This window comes from Lissotriton helveticus, chromosome 5_1 (assembly GCF_964261635.1).
Source record: "Lissotriton helveticus chromosome 5_1, aLisHel1.1, whole genome shotgun sequence".
In the NCBI taxonomy this organism is placed as follows: Eukaryota; Metazoa; Chordata; class Amphibia; order Caudata; family Salamandridae; genus Lissotriton; species Lissotriton helveticus.
In genome coordinates this window covers 1,990,615,694-1,990,634,420 of record NC_136065.1, presented here as the reverse complement: position 1 = coordinate 1,990,634,420, position 18,727 = coordinate 1,990,615,694, and the positions used below count along the sequence as shown (strand labels likewise).

The window sequence follows — 18,727 nt, the reverse complement described above, 5'->3', positions numbered from 1 at the left end:
GATTTTGTTCCATTTTCTTCGGGGAATGGGTTGTGGACGGTTGTGGGTCAGGGTTGTTTTGTAGCTGAAGTGAACACAGCTGTGATCCATCCAGTGGAGAGCTGTAGTGTGATCGAAGGAGATGTGTTTGCTGGAGGTGAAAATAGGGTCGAGCGTGTGTCCGGCTGTGTGAGTGGGGGCGTTAACAAGTTGTTTGAGTCCGAGATTGGCCATGTTGTCCAGAAGGGTGGTGGTGTTGTTGTCGAGAATGTTGTCAAGGTGGTAGTTGAGGTCTCCTAGGAGAATGTAGTTCTCTGAGGCGAGGGCGTGCGGGGTGACGAAGTCAGTGATGACGTCGCTGAATTGAGATCGGGAGCCTGGGGGTCTGTAAATGAGGGTACCACCGCCAAGCTCCAGAAGAGACTCCAGCGGATCCAGAACGCCTCAGCCAGACTCATCCTCGACATCCCACGAACCAGCCACATCTCCGGACCTCTGAGAGACCTTCACTGGCTCCCCGTCAACAAAAGAATCACCTTCCGCCTCCTCACCCACGCACACAAAGCCCTACACGACCAAGGCCCGAACTACCTCAACAGCCGAGTCAACTTCTACGCTCCGAAACGCCACCTCCGATCAGCCAACCACGCCCTCGCCGCCGTCCCCCGCATCCGAAGAGCGACTACAGGAGGAAGCTCCTTCTCCTACCAGGCCGCCAAGACCTGGAACTCCCTCCCGACCGACCTGCGCCTGACCCAAGACCACCTCTCCTTCAGGAAGAAGCTGAAGACCTGGCTGTTCGAGCAGTAGCGGCACCCCCCCCCCCCCAGCGCCTTGAGACCCTACGGGTATGTAGCGCGCTCTATAAGTGCCACTGATTGATTGATTGATTGATTGATTCCTCTAAGTGTGGTCCTGGGGTCGGTGTGGATCTGAAAGTGGAGGTGTTCGGCGGATGCAAGATTGTCGTCAGAGCTGGTTGTAATTTTGATGGTGTTTCTATGGACGATGGCGATGCCTCCTCCAGTTTGATCGGTGCGGTCTTTCCGAATGATCTTGTAAGTGTCCGGTATGGCTATGGCGATGTCAGGGGCAGAGGATGCATTCATCCATGTTTCAGTGAGGAAAGCGATGTCAGGTGACGCGTTGTCGATTAGGTCCCAGAGTTCGGTTGCATGTCTGTGGACCGAGCGGGTGTTCAGTAGGATGCATTTCAAGTCGTTGGGTTCGGAGCTGAGTGTGTAGGAAGTGTGTTTGGTGAGGGTCCTGAAGCAGTTGAACTTACAGGAGAGGCAGGAGAATGGGCCGTGGGTACGTCCTGGGGTTGCTGCGCAGCAAAGTGGGGTGCGTCCGGGGTTGAGGGCGAGGAGAGTAGCGGCATCATAAGTTACTCTGGGGGGTTGGGAGCGGCATAGAGCAGGGGGACGGGCGCTGGGTGCGGTCCAGGCGCGGACGGGCGTAGACGGGCTTACCTTTGGCGCACCTTCGGCGCGGCCGCAGCGCGTGGACGCTGCGCGTTGGGGCATCAGTCATAAATGGAGAGAGGAGGGGGGCGGGGCATGGGAGGGTCAGCTGGGAGGCAGGATCTAGGTGCAGGGAGGGTCTGGGACGGGCCAAGGGGTCAATACAAAATGGCTGCAAGGTAAACAGATGCACGAAAGTGAAATATCCAAAGCGCTACGCACCTCGAGGTGCACCACAATGAAAGCGCTAGCAGAGGTTTATGTGAAGTAAGTAGCGTTATACACAGAGCTATTTGTAATCAATGTCAGTTGTTTAATAACATGAGCGCTGCACACAGCTAATCAAAATGAATGAAATGCAGGCAGAAGTCACGAGCGCTGCACACAGCTAATCAAAATGAATGAAATGCAGGCAGAAGTCACGAGCGCTGCACACAGCTAATCAAAATGAATGAAATGCAGGCAGAAGTCACGAGCGCTGCACACAGCTAATCAAAATTAAATGCAGTCAGAAGTCACGAGCGCGGCACACAGTTAATCAAAATTAAATGCAGTCAGAAGTCACGAGCGCTGCACGCAGCTAATCTAATGAGATGTAAGCGAGATATAAACAGTACAGCAAGTTGAATAGCAGTAGTATATACTATACCACCAGGAGAGGGAGGTGAAGGGAGCGACCGTTACTGCGTGGAGCAGGATGGTCACAGCTCTACACGAGGGCAAGCGCAGGCTCTACCTCTGTGGGTGGGAGGGTCAGCTGGGAGGCGGGATCTAGGTGCAGGGAGGGTCTGGGACGGGCCAAGGGGTCAATACAAAATGGCTGCAAGGTAAACAGATGCACGAAAGTGAAATATCCAAAGCGCTACACACCTCGAGGTGCACCACAATGAAAGCTCTAGCAGAGGTTTATGTGAGGTAAGTAGCGTTATACACAGAGCTATTTGTAATCAATGTCAGTTGTTCAATAACACGAGCGCTGCACACAGCTAATCAAAATGAATGAAATGCAGGCAGAAGTCACGAGCGCTGCACACAGCTAATCAAAATGAATGAAATGCAGGCAGAAGTCACGAGCGCTGCACACAGCTAATCAAAATGAATGAAATGCAGAAATGCAGGCGTCACATAGCTTCGCAAGGTCATCCCTTTTCACACGCGAGCGCGGCTGCCGATAGAGGCGGCCGCCGAGTAAGAGCCTGCGGGGTGGCCGTAAGGCGGTTTGACTAGGTCGTGCTGACCTGGGGTCCTCCCCATGTGCACCGCTCGCTAACAAAAGTGACTGCTTGTCCCCTCAGTGCGCCAGCGCGCATTAGATCTTAGATCGACCGTGCAGCCGACAGCTACAAGACAGCCACTACCTAGAAAATATCTACTACTCTTCGTGCGAGCCATCAACCACCAGCGACTAGCTATTACCAACTATATCTGCGATTAAATCTGGAAATCACAGTCAATTGACAAGCTGGACTCTATTAGGCCTCAACAGGGGGCGCGCTTATACTATTGGCACATAATTACAAGCAAAACTACAATTGCAACTCCAACTCCTGCCAGGGCCACTTAAAAGCGCAAGTAAATAAGGATAAAGCTGAGTGGCCTAAATGCCAAGAACAATGAGATCAGGTAGAGTCAGACTACAACTAAAGCCCAAACCTAATGACAAGCATAAAGCATGGAAAAGGAAACTTGGAAATCCAGAACCAACGTCTCCACTAAAACTAAATAACTCTCAGGTCATTAATCCATTCAACCTCAACAAAAACACTCAGGAGGATCCAACCATGTCTGTCATGGCAACATCACCTTCAAATCAAAACTCAACCTCAATTCCAGTTTCAAGTCAGACGACAAACAAAAATGATCAGTCAAATACTTCCCTGAGATCACTCAGCCCAACTTCGGCCCTCCAGCACCCAAACAGGTCTGCTCAATCTGGATTATCCTCAGTATCAAAGACCTCATCAACAACCCTGGCCAATCTTATAACATTTGACGGACTCCCAGCAAAGAAAAGGCTATGTACTTTTCAACCTAAGATTTACACCAAATTTTTCTTCCTTAAAGACCCAGGTACAGCTATTTACTCTAGGACAGAGAATATTCGAGGCCTCCAAACTCCGCTCCTTCAAGGCGAACCTCTCTGTAGTCACACGATGATGGACCAAAAGGATCTTCCCCAACCATCTAACATCTTCTTTCCATCCAGGAACGGGGCCGCCACGGATATACACATACCATCACCACTCGACCTAAGAAAAACCACAGCTCCAATCACTCTAGCAGACCATGATCCCGCCACCTTCAACCCCGCTGAAACGGAATCCGACAGTAAAACTTCCTTGAGAGATTGGAGCCCATCAATGAATGCCGAACTGCTTGAACCGGCAACCCATCAACATTTGCTCAAGCAGAGTGGGACCCACAGCAGAAAGTCCAGTCCACAACACCTTGGAAGCAAAAATGCGTCAACGGTAATCGAGGCCATGATACATAGCGAGGAGGCAAGTGATGATGCGCCCAATCTCCAGCCAGTCAGCAGCTCTCCAATCGCAGTGAAGGTTACCCGTTTGAAACCTCAACTTTTCCAATGGACGCCAAGGGTGAAGGACGCGAGCCCCCTTTCTCCCACCAGGCGGGTACTCCTTTGACTCTGTCTAAAACATCCCACTCGAATTTGAGCAGCACTAGTGAACAAATTACTCCAAATACCCGGCCAGAAGTACCAACGGCATCTCAACGCTGCACCTTATTGCCGTTCAATGATTCCCAACCCATAAACAACTCCATCAACGACGACATGTCCTCAATAGCAGCCCAGGAGTGGGAGGAATTAATTGCCACATACAACGTCAACTCTACCGAAGGGAAACCGCCTACTGCCGCCTCGCAAAAAATAGAAGGGCCCAGTAGCTTAGGCAAACCAGCTCTTGAAACTCCATGGATAACAATCTTAAATACCCTACAATACTCGGCCTCCGCTCTGGACTTCCAGTCACAAAAAATGGACCTACAACTTTCTGTCTTACAATCTATGGCTGACTCCATTGCCGGAATTGATTGGAAAATCTCTGAATTGAACGGCCTCATAAGGCGGGGCCAAGACGCTGTCTTTGCAGACCAATCATCCCCTTCAAAATTGGTGCAGCAGCTCTTTTAGATAAGCTCTCATCTCTCCCATCGATGTTAGGGGATTTGATAAGTGACTTAAAATCAACAGCCCTCCGAACCCTTAAGCCACAAACCCCTGACCCATTTCCAGCACCTCCATCAATGCCAACATGGCCAGTGACCAAGCCGTCTGGTGACCTGAACCCTGTTACCATTTTATCCTCAACTCAAACATTATCCCTCGGTCCACTTGAATCAGAGTCAACGTCTACCACTCAGCTCACAGCGGAACCCCCTTCGCACTGCAATGCCAAGTCTAGGAGAAAGAACAAAAGGAACAGTAGGAACTGGACACTAACAGGTGCAACACATAACATAGAAGAACATTTGATATCCTCTCCCTCAGCGGCTGCTGATACTGGGAGTTTGCCAACCAATGACCAGCCTTTCCCTCTGCACAAGGTTGCATGCAGCACCCCTCCAGTGTCTCCATCACAAAGTGCAAAATCAGTCCACAAACTTATAAAGAAATTGACACCTAAAAAATACAAACAGATACCGTTACAATTCAAAGCAATACAACTTGACCATAACACTGCTACCATAAAATCCAAACTAATCGACGAGGGTTTAACAACAGGCAACGTGGATACCCTCACGGCAATCACCACAGAGACCCCTCAACAGTCTAAACCAAAATCTACCAATACATCGGGGCCCTCGAGATCAGACAATCTCCAAAGTGGGCTTTCCCCTGCCCCTGACACAACACCCACAATTTTCTTCTCTGAATGAGGGCGACCTGAGAACAAGAGTCCGGCAATAGTCTCACCAACATTGAAGAATCCAGGCACCCCAACCTCAATCTTTTTCATTCCTGAATATAGATCCAGAGGCAGGGCCGATATTCTGAACAGGGGTAACATTTTAAAACTCATGCACTCACTAACAAACCTCATAAATATCAGTACCACTGACCTTCTACAAGTAGGGTTTCAGTCCAACACTGTCCCCCAAGGCCCAGACATAACAAAGACAATCTGGAACTCCTCTGAGATAGCGCACAAAATAATGAAAGATGAAGCAGCGTTCCAGCAATGGGGGATTGCTCTGAAACTCGAAAAGCAACCACGCTACCCTACTCCTCGACTACCCTTTACTTGGCCACAGTCTCAAAAAAAGACTAGCTCAATACTAAAGGAAGCCAGGAGCAGTTCACCCGGGATTCATACTGGAAACACAAAAAGCCCTTGACCTGGCCAAAATAATAACCAAGGCAGTCAACTCTTGTATACAACCGACCCCAATTGGAAGTCAATGCAGCGCACAGTCACCACTACGAATACAGACAACTGACAAAAAGAGCAAACTCCCTCCAATTCCTAAGTGAGGCGCAGGGACATAAGAATTTGTTCCTGGAACATCAATGGCTTACAAAGCAAAAGGAACGACCCTGAATTTTTACAATATCTAGCCACATTTGACCTCCTACTTCAACAAGAAACCTGGGCGGACAAGGCATTTGACCTCCAGGGGTTCACGTCTTGTTTTATCACGGCAAACAAAAATTCAATCTTTGGAGGCAGTTCAGGAGGGCTGACGGTCCTCGCCTCTATATCAACAATAGGCAAAATTTAGGCAATGGATTTTTGTATATCCACACCAAGTGTCATCCAGGTTGTAAAGCTCTCACTTGGGCTAAAAACGCAGCCCCAGGAGGCAATCATAATTAACACATATATTCACCCCAAACAGAAACATAAGGCGATAGAAGAGCTAGCAAAAGTCCTAGGAAAAATAAGGGAAACAAGAGTGTCTAATTATTCATCCTGGCTGGTGACTTCAAGACGCTCCTCATCAGCAAAGATCAAGACAGCGATCTTATTCAAGAACTGAACAGAGTATGGGGCGTGCCGCCACAGAGCGATTTAAAAAAATAACAAACGGATGAAGCCCTCAAAAAAACTCCTATATCATCTGGAACAACTCAATCTAAGGGCCTTAAACGACCGCTACGTTGAAGACGATCCCCCAGTAGCCACCTTCCATACTAACTCACAGTCTTCGCACCTCGACTACATGTTCGTATCTCTGAATATGTTTTGCTGGGTTTTTTCATTCAAAGTAGAAGCGAGTGACCACAGTGATCACTTGCCTTTAGTGGCTGAAATAAGATCCAACTCGACACTGGAAATTGAGCACCTTACTGGCCCAGACACAGATGTCACTTCAAACTTAAAGCGACTACGGTGCAACCCCGCCAATATCGATTACATCAGCCTCACTGCGAAAACTCTCTTTCCTCAAGTCTCTGGGTCTGCAACCAAGCTGTCGGACGTCTGGCAAAACTTCATCGACGCCATGATGGCGAGAATGAGATGCACGGTGCCTATAAACTCTGGCCAAGCAAAGGGGTTTTCAGTTCGGAAATCTCTAACACCAAACATGAAAACACAAAAACGAATAATTAACCAAACTCTGAGACTCATGAGGAAGGACCAGGCAAACTACAGCTTGCAAACAATCCTGCGGGAAGCGAAAAAACAGCTCTAACGTATGAAATGGGAAAGCCAAAAGCAAAGAAATGATGATCTTTGGGCTAAGCTTGTCCACGAGGAGAAGCAAAAAACAGCTCCAGGTTCTGGCAAATGGTAAAAAGATTATAGAACCCCGACCACTTATGGCTAAACTCTCATATATCAGAGGAAGTATGGTCAAAATACCTACTATCACACTTCAATGAAGATGTTACCACGTGTGACACGACAATAATGCCTCCTGATATAAAAACCTTAAAGCCTGGCAGCAAGGAACAACTCAATCATCATATGGTCGTAAGCGCACCAGAAATATGGGAGTGTGAAGGAATAACGCCAACGAAATTTGACTATCCCAATAAGGAAGAAAGACCTACAAAAGATGCCAAGCAAGGGTCAATTAAAACTACCCCAGCAGACATCAGACGGCAAATAAAAAAAGGGAGACCCAATGGAGCGCCAGGGCCGAATGGAATACCGTCTATGATGTACAAATCAGATCCATACTTCTGGAGTGCATCTCTGGCACCAATATTCAACAACGCAAATTTAAATCAGACGCTCCCTGACTCATGGCATGGGTCCGTCATAAGTCCGATCTACAAACACGGGAAGAAGAGTCACCCAAATAGTTACCGACTTATTGCCTTGCTCGACGTAGAAGCAAAATACTTTGCAGGTCTCATCTTGGAGGAATTATCATCATGGGCGTCTGAAAATTCCATCATCCCCCTTAACCAGACGGGCTCCTGTAAAGGCCAAGGGACCACAACTAACATCATGGCTCTGTCCCTTCTGATGGGTGCAGCAAAAACAACTAAGTCACCCTTGTTCCTTACATTCATCGACTACACTTCCGCCTTCGATCACGTGGACCGCAACAAACTTTGGAAGAAATTATTCAGCTGGGGTATTCCGAAGCACTTCTTAGACGTCCTAATACTGCTCCATTCCAACACTTGGATCAAAATTAAGCTTGGGGCAGGTACACACCTTTCAAGACCAATTAGGACGACAAGCTAGCTGCCTGCTAGCGCCGATCTTATTTAATCTTTTTTGATCGGATCTGCCTGCAGAACTCGACAAATGCCGCAATCATGCTCCCAAGCTTGGACGTATTACCCTCTCAAATTTGCTATACGCGGACGATCTGGTGCTGATCAGTCGTACCCAAGTAGGTCTTCAACATCTCCTGAATGCAACTTACGCCTTTTCAGCAAAGAACGCCCTCCAAATAAACCTTCACAAGTCTAAGGCCAGGACTATCAATTACAGTAACAAAAGGACTCCTGAATGGCGAGAAACTTGACAGGGTAGCCTCATATAAATATCTGGGTGTCCTTTTGGGCTCAAATAACAACTCTAGGCCTCAACTTCACTCCATCCGAGGGAAAGCTGTAATGACTTATCTAGCACTAAAATCATTAAAGGCAAAACTCCCTGACCTTACACTTAAACCATTCCTCGAATTCCTGCGTGCAAAACTACAGCCAACGCTCACGTATGGGAGTGAATCACTCCACGGGAGGGACGCCGTACTGCTGGACACAGTCATAGCTAACTCCTATAGGGCTATTTTTAACCTTCCCTCATACGTTTCCGCCGCCCAGATTCGCTTGGAATTCGGCATGGTCAAGCAAACTTTAGAAAGGCGGAGTGCCTACGTAGCAAACTGGCGTAAGATCCGTAACACAGAGGCCGACTCCCTAAATGCCAACGTATGGGAAGAGTTACTACGGCACCGCTCCTCGCTACCTAGAGCCTACCTCTTTGAATCAATTGAAGTCCTAGGTTTGTCCGCTACATGGGAAACGTCTATAGATCTCCAGTCCTTCAAAAAACTGGCTAAAAAATCAGCACGCATCATTTCAGTGATCGAAGATAAGAAAGACCTAGCAAACAGAGCGCACGGATGGGCAACACTGGGGGATTATGGCAAAATACAGCCACAACCATATCTCAACATTGGGATGAAAATTCAAGTCAAAGAAAAATTCCTAAAACTACGCCTGGGCGTAATCCCGATACTGCCGCACCTGCCACCTTGGGAGAGAACACCGGCCTCGCAACAGTGTCGCTTGTGCAAATCTGGCAAAGAGGATATTGTTCACGTGATCTGTATATGCCCTAAACTGAGGGACTGGAGGTGCAACTTATTGCTTCCATCCTTCAAGTCATATGCAGTTCGGACCTGCCGGCAGGCAGTCAGACTATGCTTCAACTTTAGCGACACAAAATTCAACTGCCAGGTCGTGAAGTTCTTTGACTTAACAAGAAAAAGACTTGATACCATTTGAAGCTCTTTTATTAGTACCCGAGGACAACCTTGATCTGACCATTGTGAACTTTGATCTTTTTAACCTCACTGAACATGACAACCCTGACCCCTCAGGGATCGCAGAAACAGTACAGTACTTTTCGCTTAGTCACTGGTGCTCACTTTCTCTCAGAGAGAAATACACTGTGGGGCGTTTTCACTAAGTATTTATTGAACCAGCTCCATTCTAGTACAAACTATATGTGCTGCAACAATCAGGAGACAGCAGCAAATGAAAATGATTACAAGCACCAAAATTGTAAATAGTATGTAGAGTTCTACCATGGTGCAACACAGTGAATATATACAGGCATATAGACAATGCAGTAATCAAGGGTACTCCTACGATGCGGACCCTACCTAAGTGTACTTAATATGTATATAGGTGTAAAGCCAAGAATCCCTTGGGAAAGACCCCAGGCCATTACTTGATGGGATAGGAGAGAATGGAGGACCCCGTCTTGGTCTCAAGTTGGACACTCCTCACGGAGATGTTAGACCGCTGCGTGGTGAAGCCTCAGCATGCAGGACCCTCGGTATTAGCAGAGGTTCTTCTGCAAGCTACCTATTGAAGGTAACCTTGAGAGTTCTACCTATATTGATGATGTTATAATTGTGATTATGCAAACTAGCCAGTTCTACCTAAATCAATAATTGCAATTATGCAAAATAGCCCTGCCGCTCGTGGAGGAAGATAGCAATGACTTTTGTACTGTGTATGTTAATTCTGTTATGTCCGTCATGTGCAAGAGATTAACCTCTTCCATGCTGATGACGGCCCCCAGCCGTCATGCACTACGGTGCTCGTGTGTTGATGACGGCTGGGGGCTGTCATAAACCCGCCCACTTGCGATTCTGCTGCACAGGCGCAGAATCGCTGCCGCATGGAAGGGGTTAAGAAATGATTGTAAGAACCCTCATGCATAATAAATGAAGCCAGTTTTGGAGAAACTAATTGACATTTGGTATGACTGTAACTAGGTAAAAGGTCACCACTGGAAACATAATTATGGAAAGTCAGGACAATGTAGGCAAAAGGCTTCTTTTCTACATAGGCCTAACTTAGGCAATATAAAATTATACTGCTAGGATTCACCTCCATGTCTGTGCTCTATGTTTCACCTCCATGTATGTGATCTTAAACTGCCAGGATACACCTCTATTACTGTGCTCTTATACTTCTATGATTCACCTCTATGTATGTGCTCTTCAACCTTATGCAGTTCCTATGCTTTGCCTCCATGTACGCTTGTACTGCAGAGATTTACCTCCATGTCTGAGCTTGTATACTGCTAGGATTCACATCAATGTTTGTGCTTTTATTCTATATGCAGAGCCTTTCTTCAGAAAAATCTCCCCCTCGGCCTTGGGGCTCGCAATTATTTTGGCGACTTTGTCGGCCTTTTCCCCCCTGCTGGTGTGTTTCATCTTTAAAGAGCACAAACAGAAAGGTATGCGAGGGCATGGAAGGGGGTGTGATGGGAGAGAAGGGTATTTAGGGAGGAAGAGAGAGTATGGGGGAGAAAGGGTTGAGGACGTGGATAAGGGATGGGTAACGGGGAAGAATGAGATAAGGACAGAAAGGATTGGAAACGGAGAGAGCACAAGAAGGCAAAGAAGAGGGGTGAAAAGATGGGGATGGGTTAGTGGAGGGATGGTGCAGAGGAAATGGGGCAGGACTGGAGGAAGAGAGGACCGGAAAGAAGATGTGGAAGGAAATGAGGAGGGGAGAGAGGATAAGGAAAAAAACAGGGAAAGGGGAGAGAGGATGTTGAAGAGAGAGGGAGAGGAGATGTGGAAGGGCGAGAAGAGGGCAGAGGTGATTATGGTGAGGGAGAGAGGGAAGGTCAGAGGAAGAGGAAGGGGTTGATGGTTGAGAGGATGCCCACGTTAAACAACCTCAGTATGATGATGGTTTGCTGAGTAGGGCCCTCTGGTATCCTTCTGCCCCTGGCTAGGCTCTGAGTTCCACTATGCGACCAGCAGAGGGGGCTGTGGTACTAAACAGCTCCCAATGTATCTGCAGCGTGTCAGATAGCGCTAGCCGTTAGGAAGGATCGCCATCGGTTATACCTCCTCTCTGCCTCCCCGGTTGAGGTGCCTACAATCTCTATTTGCTTTGCGGTACATCCCATCACTCTTGGCCATTGGACTCGGGCTGGCTTGTCACTGTAGCTAAGTTTAAGGTCCCTCTGTGGGAGGCTGACAGTTCCACAGGTAAATCAAACACACAAAAAGTGATGGGAGAAATGCTTGATAATAGATTAAACCACTGGCAATCACTCTTGGTAGCACTGTCTGCAACCCATTGTTTCTTGCCCACTGTGCCAATCTTGAGAGAAGCCCGGCTTATGAAAATCAGCACTGACCCTGCTCCTCATTGAACAGTCCACCCCAAACCCCAAAGATAAATCCAAAGGTAAAATGACAGTGGTTGACAAAATCTGGGTGACGCATCATGGCAGCTATTTTGTGTTCTTACAAGTGATGGCAACACCCCTATCTTGCCTCTTACCCAAGGCTCTAAGGGGGATGAAAAAACTGGGAGTCTCTCAAAGGGGCGTGGCCAATGTAATTAAAGGCGTGGCTTAAAAACACTTACACTTAAAATCTGTGCTTAGCCGCCCGACTGGTGCTTTGCTGGTTCTGTCATTTCATCCAGATATATGATACAACAAGTAACGTCATGCCTACAAGAAGTCAGGACTATTGGCTTTGTCAATGGTTGTTAGTTGCATAAGATAAATAAGCAGTAACTATGGCTTGTATATAATATTGAAAATGCTTCCACCTAAAACCCTGGTGACACCACGATGATGTTGCTGCTCCTGAGTTTCATAAAGAGAAGGGAAAATCAGAGGGAAAATGACTCTTTAAAGGATTTCCCTTCCCCTACAACGCTCACCTGGCATTACGTCATGACGTAACTTCTCCACTTGTGAGAAGTGAACAGTGCGAGCACGCGCACGTCGATGTGCCTGCAGTCTGGAAAAAAATGGACTGCGTGTGCCAGGGCACAAAACAAAGCTCGATAGGGACCCGTTTTGAGGTCTCCTTAAAAATTGCCGGTGCTCAGCACCGGGAGGACCCAGACCACTTAAAGCCCTGCTCTTACCCTCAATTTAGCCTACATAGCCCTCTTTCCAACCTCTAACCTGCACTTAATCCCCCAATTAGAGAAGTAGCTTCGGTGGGAGTGGGGGGTTAGAGGGTGTCTTAAATCCCCCTAATAATTGTATTTTCTGATGAACAGTTGGGTACAAGTGCTTTCAGGTCGGTATGGTAAAGTGTCTGTCAGATTTCACCTGGGGTTTTTGCATGCAAGCACTGACAAAAACACATACTCTCTCTCAACTCAGTTTTGAAAGTACTCAAAATGTTGGTCATTTTACAAAATATTGTGTTTCTGTCACTTAGTACTTCTACCGAGCCGCATTCCTCTGCCTTTCCACTGCCCCTTAAGCCCTTCTCATGCGCTCTGCTTGTCTTATAATGTATTTTAACATTTTATGCCAGCATGATTGTTGAAAAATCCGAAGCTCACTCCCCAATCTTAGTATAGAAGCTACACCCCTGCCCACAATTCTCACCCTACGAATCTCGCCATACATTTAGTGTTCACTAAACAGAAGCCATAGATTGACCTCATTATCCTAAAAGGCTCATAGTCCTCAAACTGAATCTAACCATGGCCAATCCTCTCCATCCCTTCAATTGACAAATCCTACATCTCTTTTTTTTACTCATCTTATAGCATTATCAGATCCTGATGGCTTTAGTGCTCCTATCGAAGTACATCTAGGCACTAGCTCTACCCTCTCTTTTAACAAAGATGCACTACAATGCAACTAAGGTACTCTCATCCAAATGCACTAAAAGTACATGTCAAGTCAAGTCAAGTCAAAGAATTTATATAGCGCACTACATACCCAGAGGGTCTCAAGGCGCTTAGGGAGGGGAGGAGGATTACTTGTCAAATATCCACGTTTTTAGTTGCTTTCTGAATGCTAGGTGGTTCTGGGTAAGGCGAAGGTAAGTGGGGAGTGAGTTCCATGTTTTAGCTGCCAGGTATGAGAAGGATCTGCCTCCCATGGTAGTCTTGTTGATGCGAGGTACAGTGGCGAGGGCTTGGCTGGAAGAACGTAGTTGGCGGGAGGGGGTGTAGAAGGACAGTCGTGAGTTGAGGCATTCTGGTCCGATGTCGTAGAGTGATTTGTGTGCGTGGGTTAGCAGTCGGAAAGTGATCCTCTTATTGACGGGTAGCCAGTGGAGGTCTTTCAGGTGATCAGAGATGTGTTAGTTACGCGGGATGTCTAATATGATCCTGGCTGAGGCGTTTTGGATTCGTTGGAGTTTCTTCTGGAGTTTAGCGGTGGTACCTGCGTAGAGGGTGTTTCCGTAGTCCAGTCGGCTCGTGGCCGACTAAACTCCAGAAGAAACTCCAACGAATCCAAAACGCCTCAGCCAGGATCATATTAGACATCCCGCGTAACGAACACATCTCTGATCACCTGAAAGACCTCCACTGGCTACCCGTCAATAAGAGGATCACTTTCCGACTGCTAACCCACGCACACAAATCACTCTACGACATCGGACCAGAATGCCTCAACTCACGACTGTCCTTCTACACCCCCTCCCGCCAACTACGTTCTTCCAGCCAAGCCCTCGCCACTGTACCTCGCATCAACAAGACTACCATGGGCTCGTGACCATAGCATGGGTGACTGTTTTTCTGGTTTCGGTGGGGATCCAGCGAAATGTTTTTTTGAGCATGCGAAGAATGTTGAAGCAGGATGAGGAGACGGCGTTGACTTGTCTGTTCATTGAAAGTGAAGAGTCCAGGATAACGCCTAGGTTCCGTGCGTGGTCTGTCGGGATGGGTGCTTTTCCAAGGGCTTCCGGCCACCAAGAGTCGTCCCATGCAGAGGGGGATGTGCCTAAGATGAGGACTTCTGTTTTATCTGAGTTCAGTTTCAGACGGCTGTGTTTCATCCATTCGGCAACTTCTTTCATTCCTTCGTGTAGGTTAGTTTTGGCGGTGCTGGGGTCATTGGTGAGAGAAAGGATCAGTTGCGTGTCATCCGCGTAAGAGATGATGTTGAGGTTGTGTTGGCGGGCGATGGCCGCGAGGGGGCTCATGTATACGTTGAAGAGGGTGGGACTGAGTGAGGATCCTTGTGGAACGCCACAGATGACTTCAGTGGCTTCGGACTTGAATGGTGGAAGGCGGACTCTCTGGGTTCTTCCGGTGAGGAACGAGGTGATCCATTCAAGTGCTTTTCCTTGTATTCCGATGTTTCTGAGGCGTTGTAAAAGGGTTCTGTGGCAGACTGTGTCGAAGGCTGCAGAGAGGTCGAGGAGGATGAGGGCGACTGTGTCTCCATTGTCCAGTAGAGTTCGAATGTCGTCTGTTGCTGCGATGAGGGCGGTCTCAGTGCTGTGTTTTGCTCGGAAGCCGGACTGTGAGGAGTCGAGGGATTTGTTGGCTTCGAGGAAGGCGGCGAGCTGGTTGTTGACAGCTTTCTCGATGACTTTGGCCGGGAAAGGAAGGAGCGAGATGGGGCGGTAATTTTTGAGTTCGGTGGGGTCCGCTGTGGGTTTTTTCAGAAGGGCGGTGAGTTCAGCGTGTTTCCAGCTTTCCGGGAAGGTGGCGGAGTTGAAGGAGCAGTTGATGACGTCTCGGAGGTGCGGTGCTATGGCGGAGTCTGCTTTGTTGAAGATGTGGTGAGGACATGGGTCTGTGGGGGATCCTGAGTGGATGGAGTTCATCAGGCGGATGGTGTCCTCAGTGGAGATTGGGTTCCAGTCGTTAAGGGTGTTCGAGGGGGGAGAATCATCTACATCTGCGCAGTCCCTACCGTTCTACAGTTCAGTAAGTGTGAGCCTTAATTGACCACACCACATCCCACCTATACCCCAGCACACTACCTGAGGTCTCTTCAAGTCTAAACCCACTGTCCTGCCTGACCTTCATTTCTCTCCTTGCTTCTTCACCTGTGTTAGACGAGTAGTCGCAGAGTCACATGTGCATCGTCTTATTGTTCAGTCCCAGCATACAATCTGAATTGCATTGGGGTGTGCGAGAAGGGGGTGCGGACAAAGGCAATACACCCGCCATCCTTGCCATGCTTTTCTGCAAGCCTTCTATTTTACCGCTATAACAGACGCTTGATCACCTCTAATACCATCACTCTTCTAGCCCCTAAAGTTCCTGCAACATCCTTGTCTTCGAAACCTCCGCCTTTGGTTCCAGCCCAGAAAAAAAGTACGAATGTGAATGAGACAAAGCTTCAGCGATGCATTATCCACATCAGGAATGTCTTTTGTCTAAAAAATAATATACAGGATCATGCAACCATGCACAAATACCCTCAACAATCTCTGCTTCTTCTTACATCTTGCTGCCTGCCTGTTAAATAATAAACCTGTTGCCTCATTGCAGCAGCGGCTGGTACAGAATGGGGGTGGGTGGTTTGGAGGGAGGTGAAAGAAAAAAAGAAAAAACCCACTTACCTCCTCTGCAGGACCGCTGTCCCTCCATCTCTCCTCCGGTGTTGTCTGCCTCCAGAAGCGGGAAGCACCTAGGCTCCCCATAGCTAATTACGACGCTGCTGTCACCATGATGGCAGCGTCGTGATTGGTCTGAGCACCGTGGTTCGGCGCTCAGATGGGGACTGGGCGCATGGGCATGTTCTGCACCCAGGCTGGGCATCACAGCCCGGTGGAGAACATGCTAAGTGCGCATGACTGTTTGGCCTGCCCAAGACGGCCTGACAAACCGCCATGCGTACTTAAATGCATGAACCACTCCTCCCCCTGGTGGCTGTGAGACAGCATAGCCCACCCCGCAAAATTATCTCAGTAAGGAAAAGTAAAATGATAACGACGTGTTCTTACCATTTTTTTTCCTTTTTTCCATTGTTGAAAAGCAGTGGGGGGGTGCTCTGCCTCAGCGGAGGAGCCGCCACTGCCTCTTTGTCAATGTTCACCAAGCTCTAACTTCACAGCACCAGTAGCAACACCTACGAAAAGGACCACAAAATGCTGCCCTAGGCCCCTCTGACAACTAGCTCTCTCGCCGCTTCCATGTACACTACCTTCCTGGCCAATCTAGCCCACAAGATGCTCAGGACATATCACGTCTCACAAAATTTGCACCATCCATTTTGGCTCATCTCAGGGTCCACATCATTAGGTCTTCTTCTAAGAGAAGGGCCACACCCTCAGATCTGTCTTTACCACCACTTTCAAGCGAAATCAATGGTGTGGAAGAACTACCGGACTTGAAAATCTATGTCAGCCTTCCCACAATGCGGGCAGGTGTAAGGACGGGTAGGTGCTGAGAGCCAGCACACCAGCGGAAACTCCCGTTTAGGAACGGTGTACCTTACGCGCTAGCCCATGGAGCAACTCTCCTCATGATTTTAGGTTCCTTCAGGAGCGGTTCAACTATTTAGTTGCAGCCTTGCTGTAGTGTTTCACACACTTGGCCCGCCCTGATTCAGCAAGATTCTTTCAACCCCTTCACTCACTTGCACCGCCACCACACCACAGCTTGTTTGGTTCTGATGAAGCACCATGGATCGTTGTGACCAAAGAGGCCCGTAACATGTTGACCTTTTAGTTACTTGGGCACATTACTCCTGTTGGAATAACTCACGACCTTTGGGGTCTTTTACTCTGACAAGGGTACCCTCACAATAAATATATCGACTCCTGGTATCCCTTAGCCAGTTTTAACTTTTTACACACTCATTCACCCTTCACATAGGACTCCTCCTCACCACACACACCCGCACGCATCAGATGGCTGTTCTATAAAAGATCTCCGCTAAAGTGACCCTTCGGACCCGTAGGGCATTGCAGCGCCGGCCTGACGAGGTGCAAAGGCTTGATGATGAAGCATGACATTCTTCGGTGTGTGTGAGGGCAACAAGAGACAAGACATGCGCTTGCCTCTTACTAGTGGGTTCTAAACCTAGGTACCTCCTTTCACCATTTTTTCCCCCTACTTCTGGTGAGTGGGTGACTTTAGCGCCCCACTTTTGGAACAGTTACCCCGCCATTTGGTTTCATGATTAGCATCAGGAGCCCGGGCATGATAACAGGAAAAACCACATCGCCATTCAGAAGCTAAAAGGGGCGGTGCAAAAAGTAGAGGCGACGTGTCTCGAGATTTCAGAAAGAATGACCTCTGTTGAAATACGTACGGAAAATCTTGAAAAAGATGTGTCCACTCTACAAACACAAGGGAAAGAGCAGGAGGGGATAGTCAGAGACTTAATGATCAAGGTGGAAGACCGTGAAAATCGCGCAAGGCGCAACAACTTACGTTTCCTTGGGATCCCCGAAAATGCAGAGGGGAATGATTCAAGGGGTTACATAATATCATTATTGAAAGAAACATTCCCTGAGCTGCATACCTGGGATCTTGCCAAAGAAATACAACGGGCCCACCGTTTCCTCTGACCCTCTCAAAATGTCCACAGACAAATACACAGTACCCATGGGCAATGCTCATAAATTTTGGCAATTTTCTATTACGTGAAGCGATCTTCGACCTTACTTGCCCAGCAAATAAAAAAGAATATAAAGGCTTCACGTTCTTCTGTAGACCAGACTTCGCCCATGCAACAGTTGAAAGAAGGTGGAGGTTGAGACAGTTATTCACACCCTTTGAAAAAATTGGAGCCACCGTCTACTTGCAGAATCCGGCACGATTAAAGATCATCATCAACGGCACCACAAGAAGCTTTACTAGCGAGATACAAGCAGAAGCATACTTAAGCGAACTCACAAACTCAGACAAAAACAGGAATAAAAAATAATGTATCTAATTGAAACAATGACAAGAAGCATAAGTAGAAAATATCTAAAATGAGATAATATGCAACTGGTAATTAATGTGAATGAAAGGCACAGGAAGCGAAGTGATAGGGAGATTGATTTGGTGCATATAAGTAAGACAGCATTCCGACATCCCTACACAACATTACACAAAATGAAAAGGGGGGTACCAAAAAAAATAAAAAAAAGTACTTCACTTCCACAGGCAGGGACATAGGTTGGGGCTTCTCAACCGCTTGGAGCGACCGATTACTAGGGTGCCCACAAACTTGGTTCCGTAAGAACCAGGCAAAATCCCAAACCGGACTCTAAAAGAGTCTATGCGCCTTACATTGGGGGATGGGGAGGGGGGCGGCGGGAGGAGAAAGCGAGGGGGGTGGGGGGATTAAATGGATGGGGGGAAATCACTAAAATAGGCAACCAAATTGATAAAACAAACAGAAAGAAGCAATTCAATGCTCAGCATAAGATCA

The 18,727-nt window shown here is 47.8% G+C and overlaps 1 protein-coding gene across 1 annotated transcript in view; it reads left to right on the top strand.

Moving 5' to 3' along the window:
- LOC144756141 (butyrophilin subfamily 1 member A1-like) overlaps positions 1-18,727 on the top strand; it is a 249,173-nt gene that overhangs the window by 217,588 nt on the left and 12,858 nt on the right. The window contains exon 5 of the mRNA XM_078645707.1: positions 10,739-10,855. Coding sequence (XP_078501833.1) covers positions 10,739-10,855 — 117 coding nt within the window. The remainder of the gene's footprint in view (positions 1-10,738; positions 10,856-18,727) is intronic.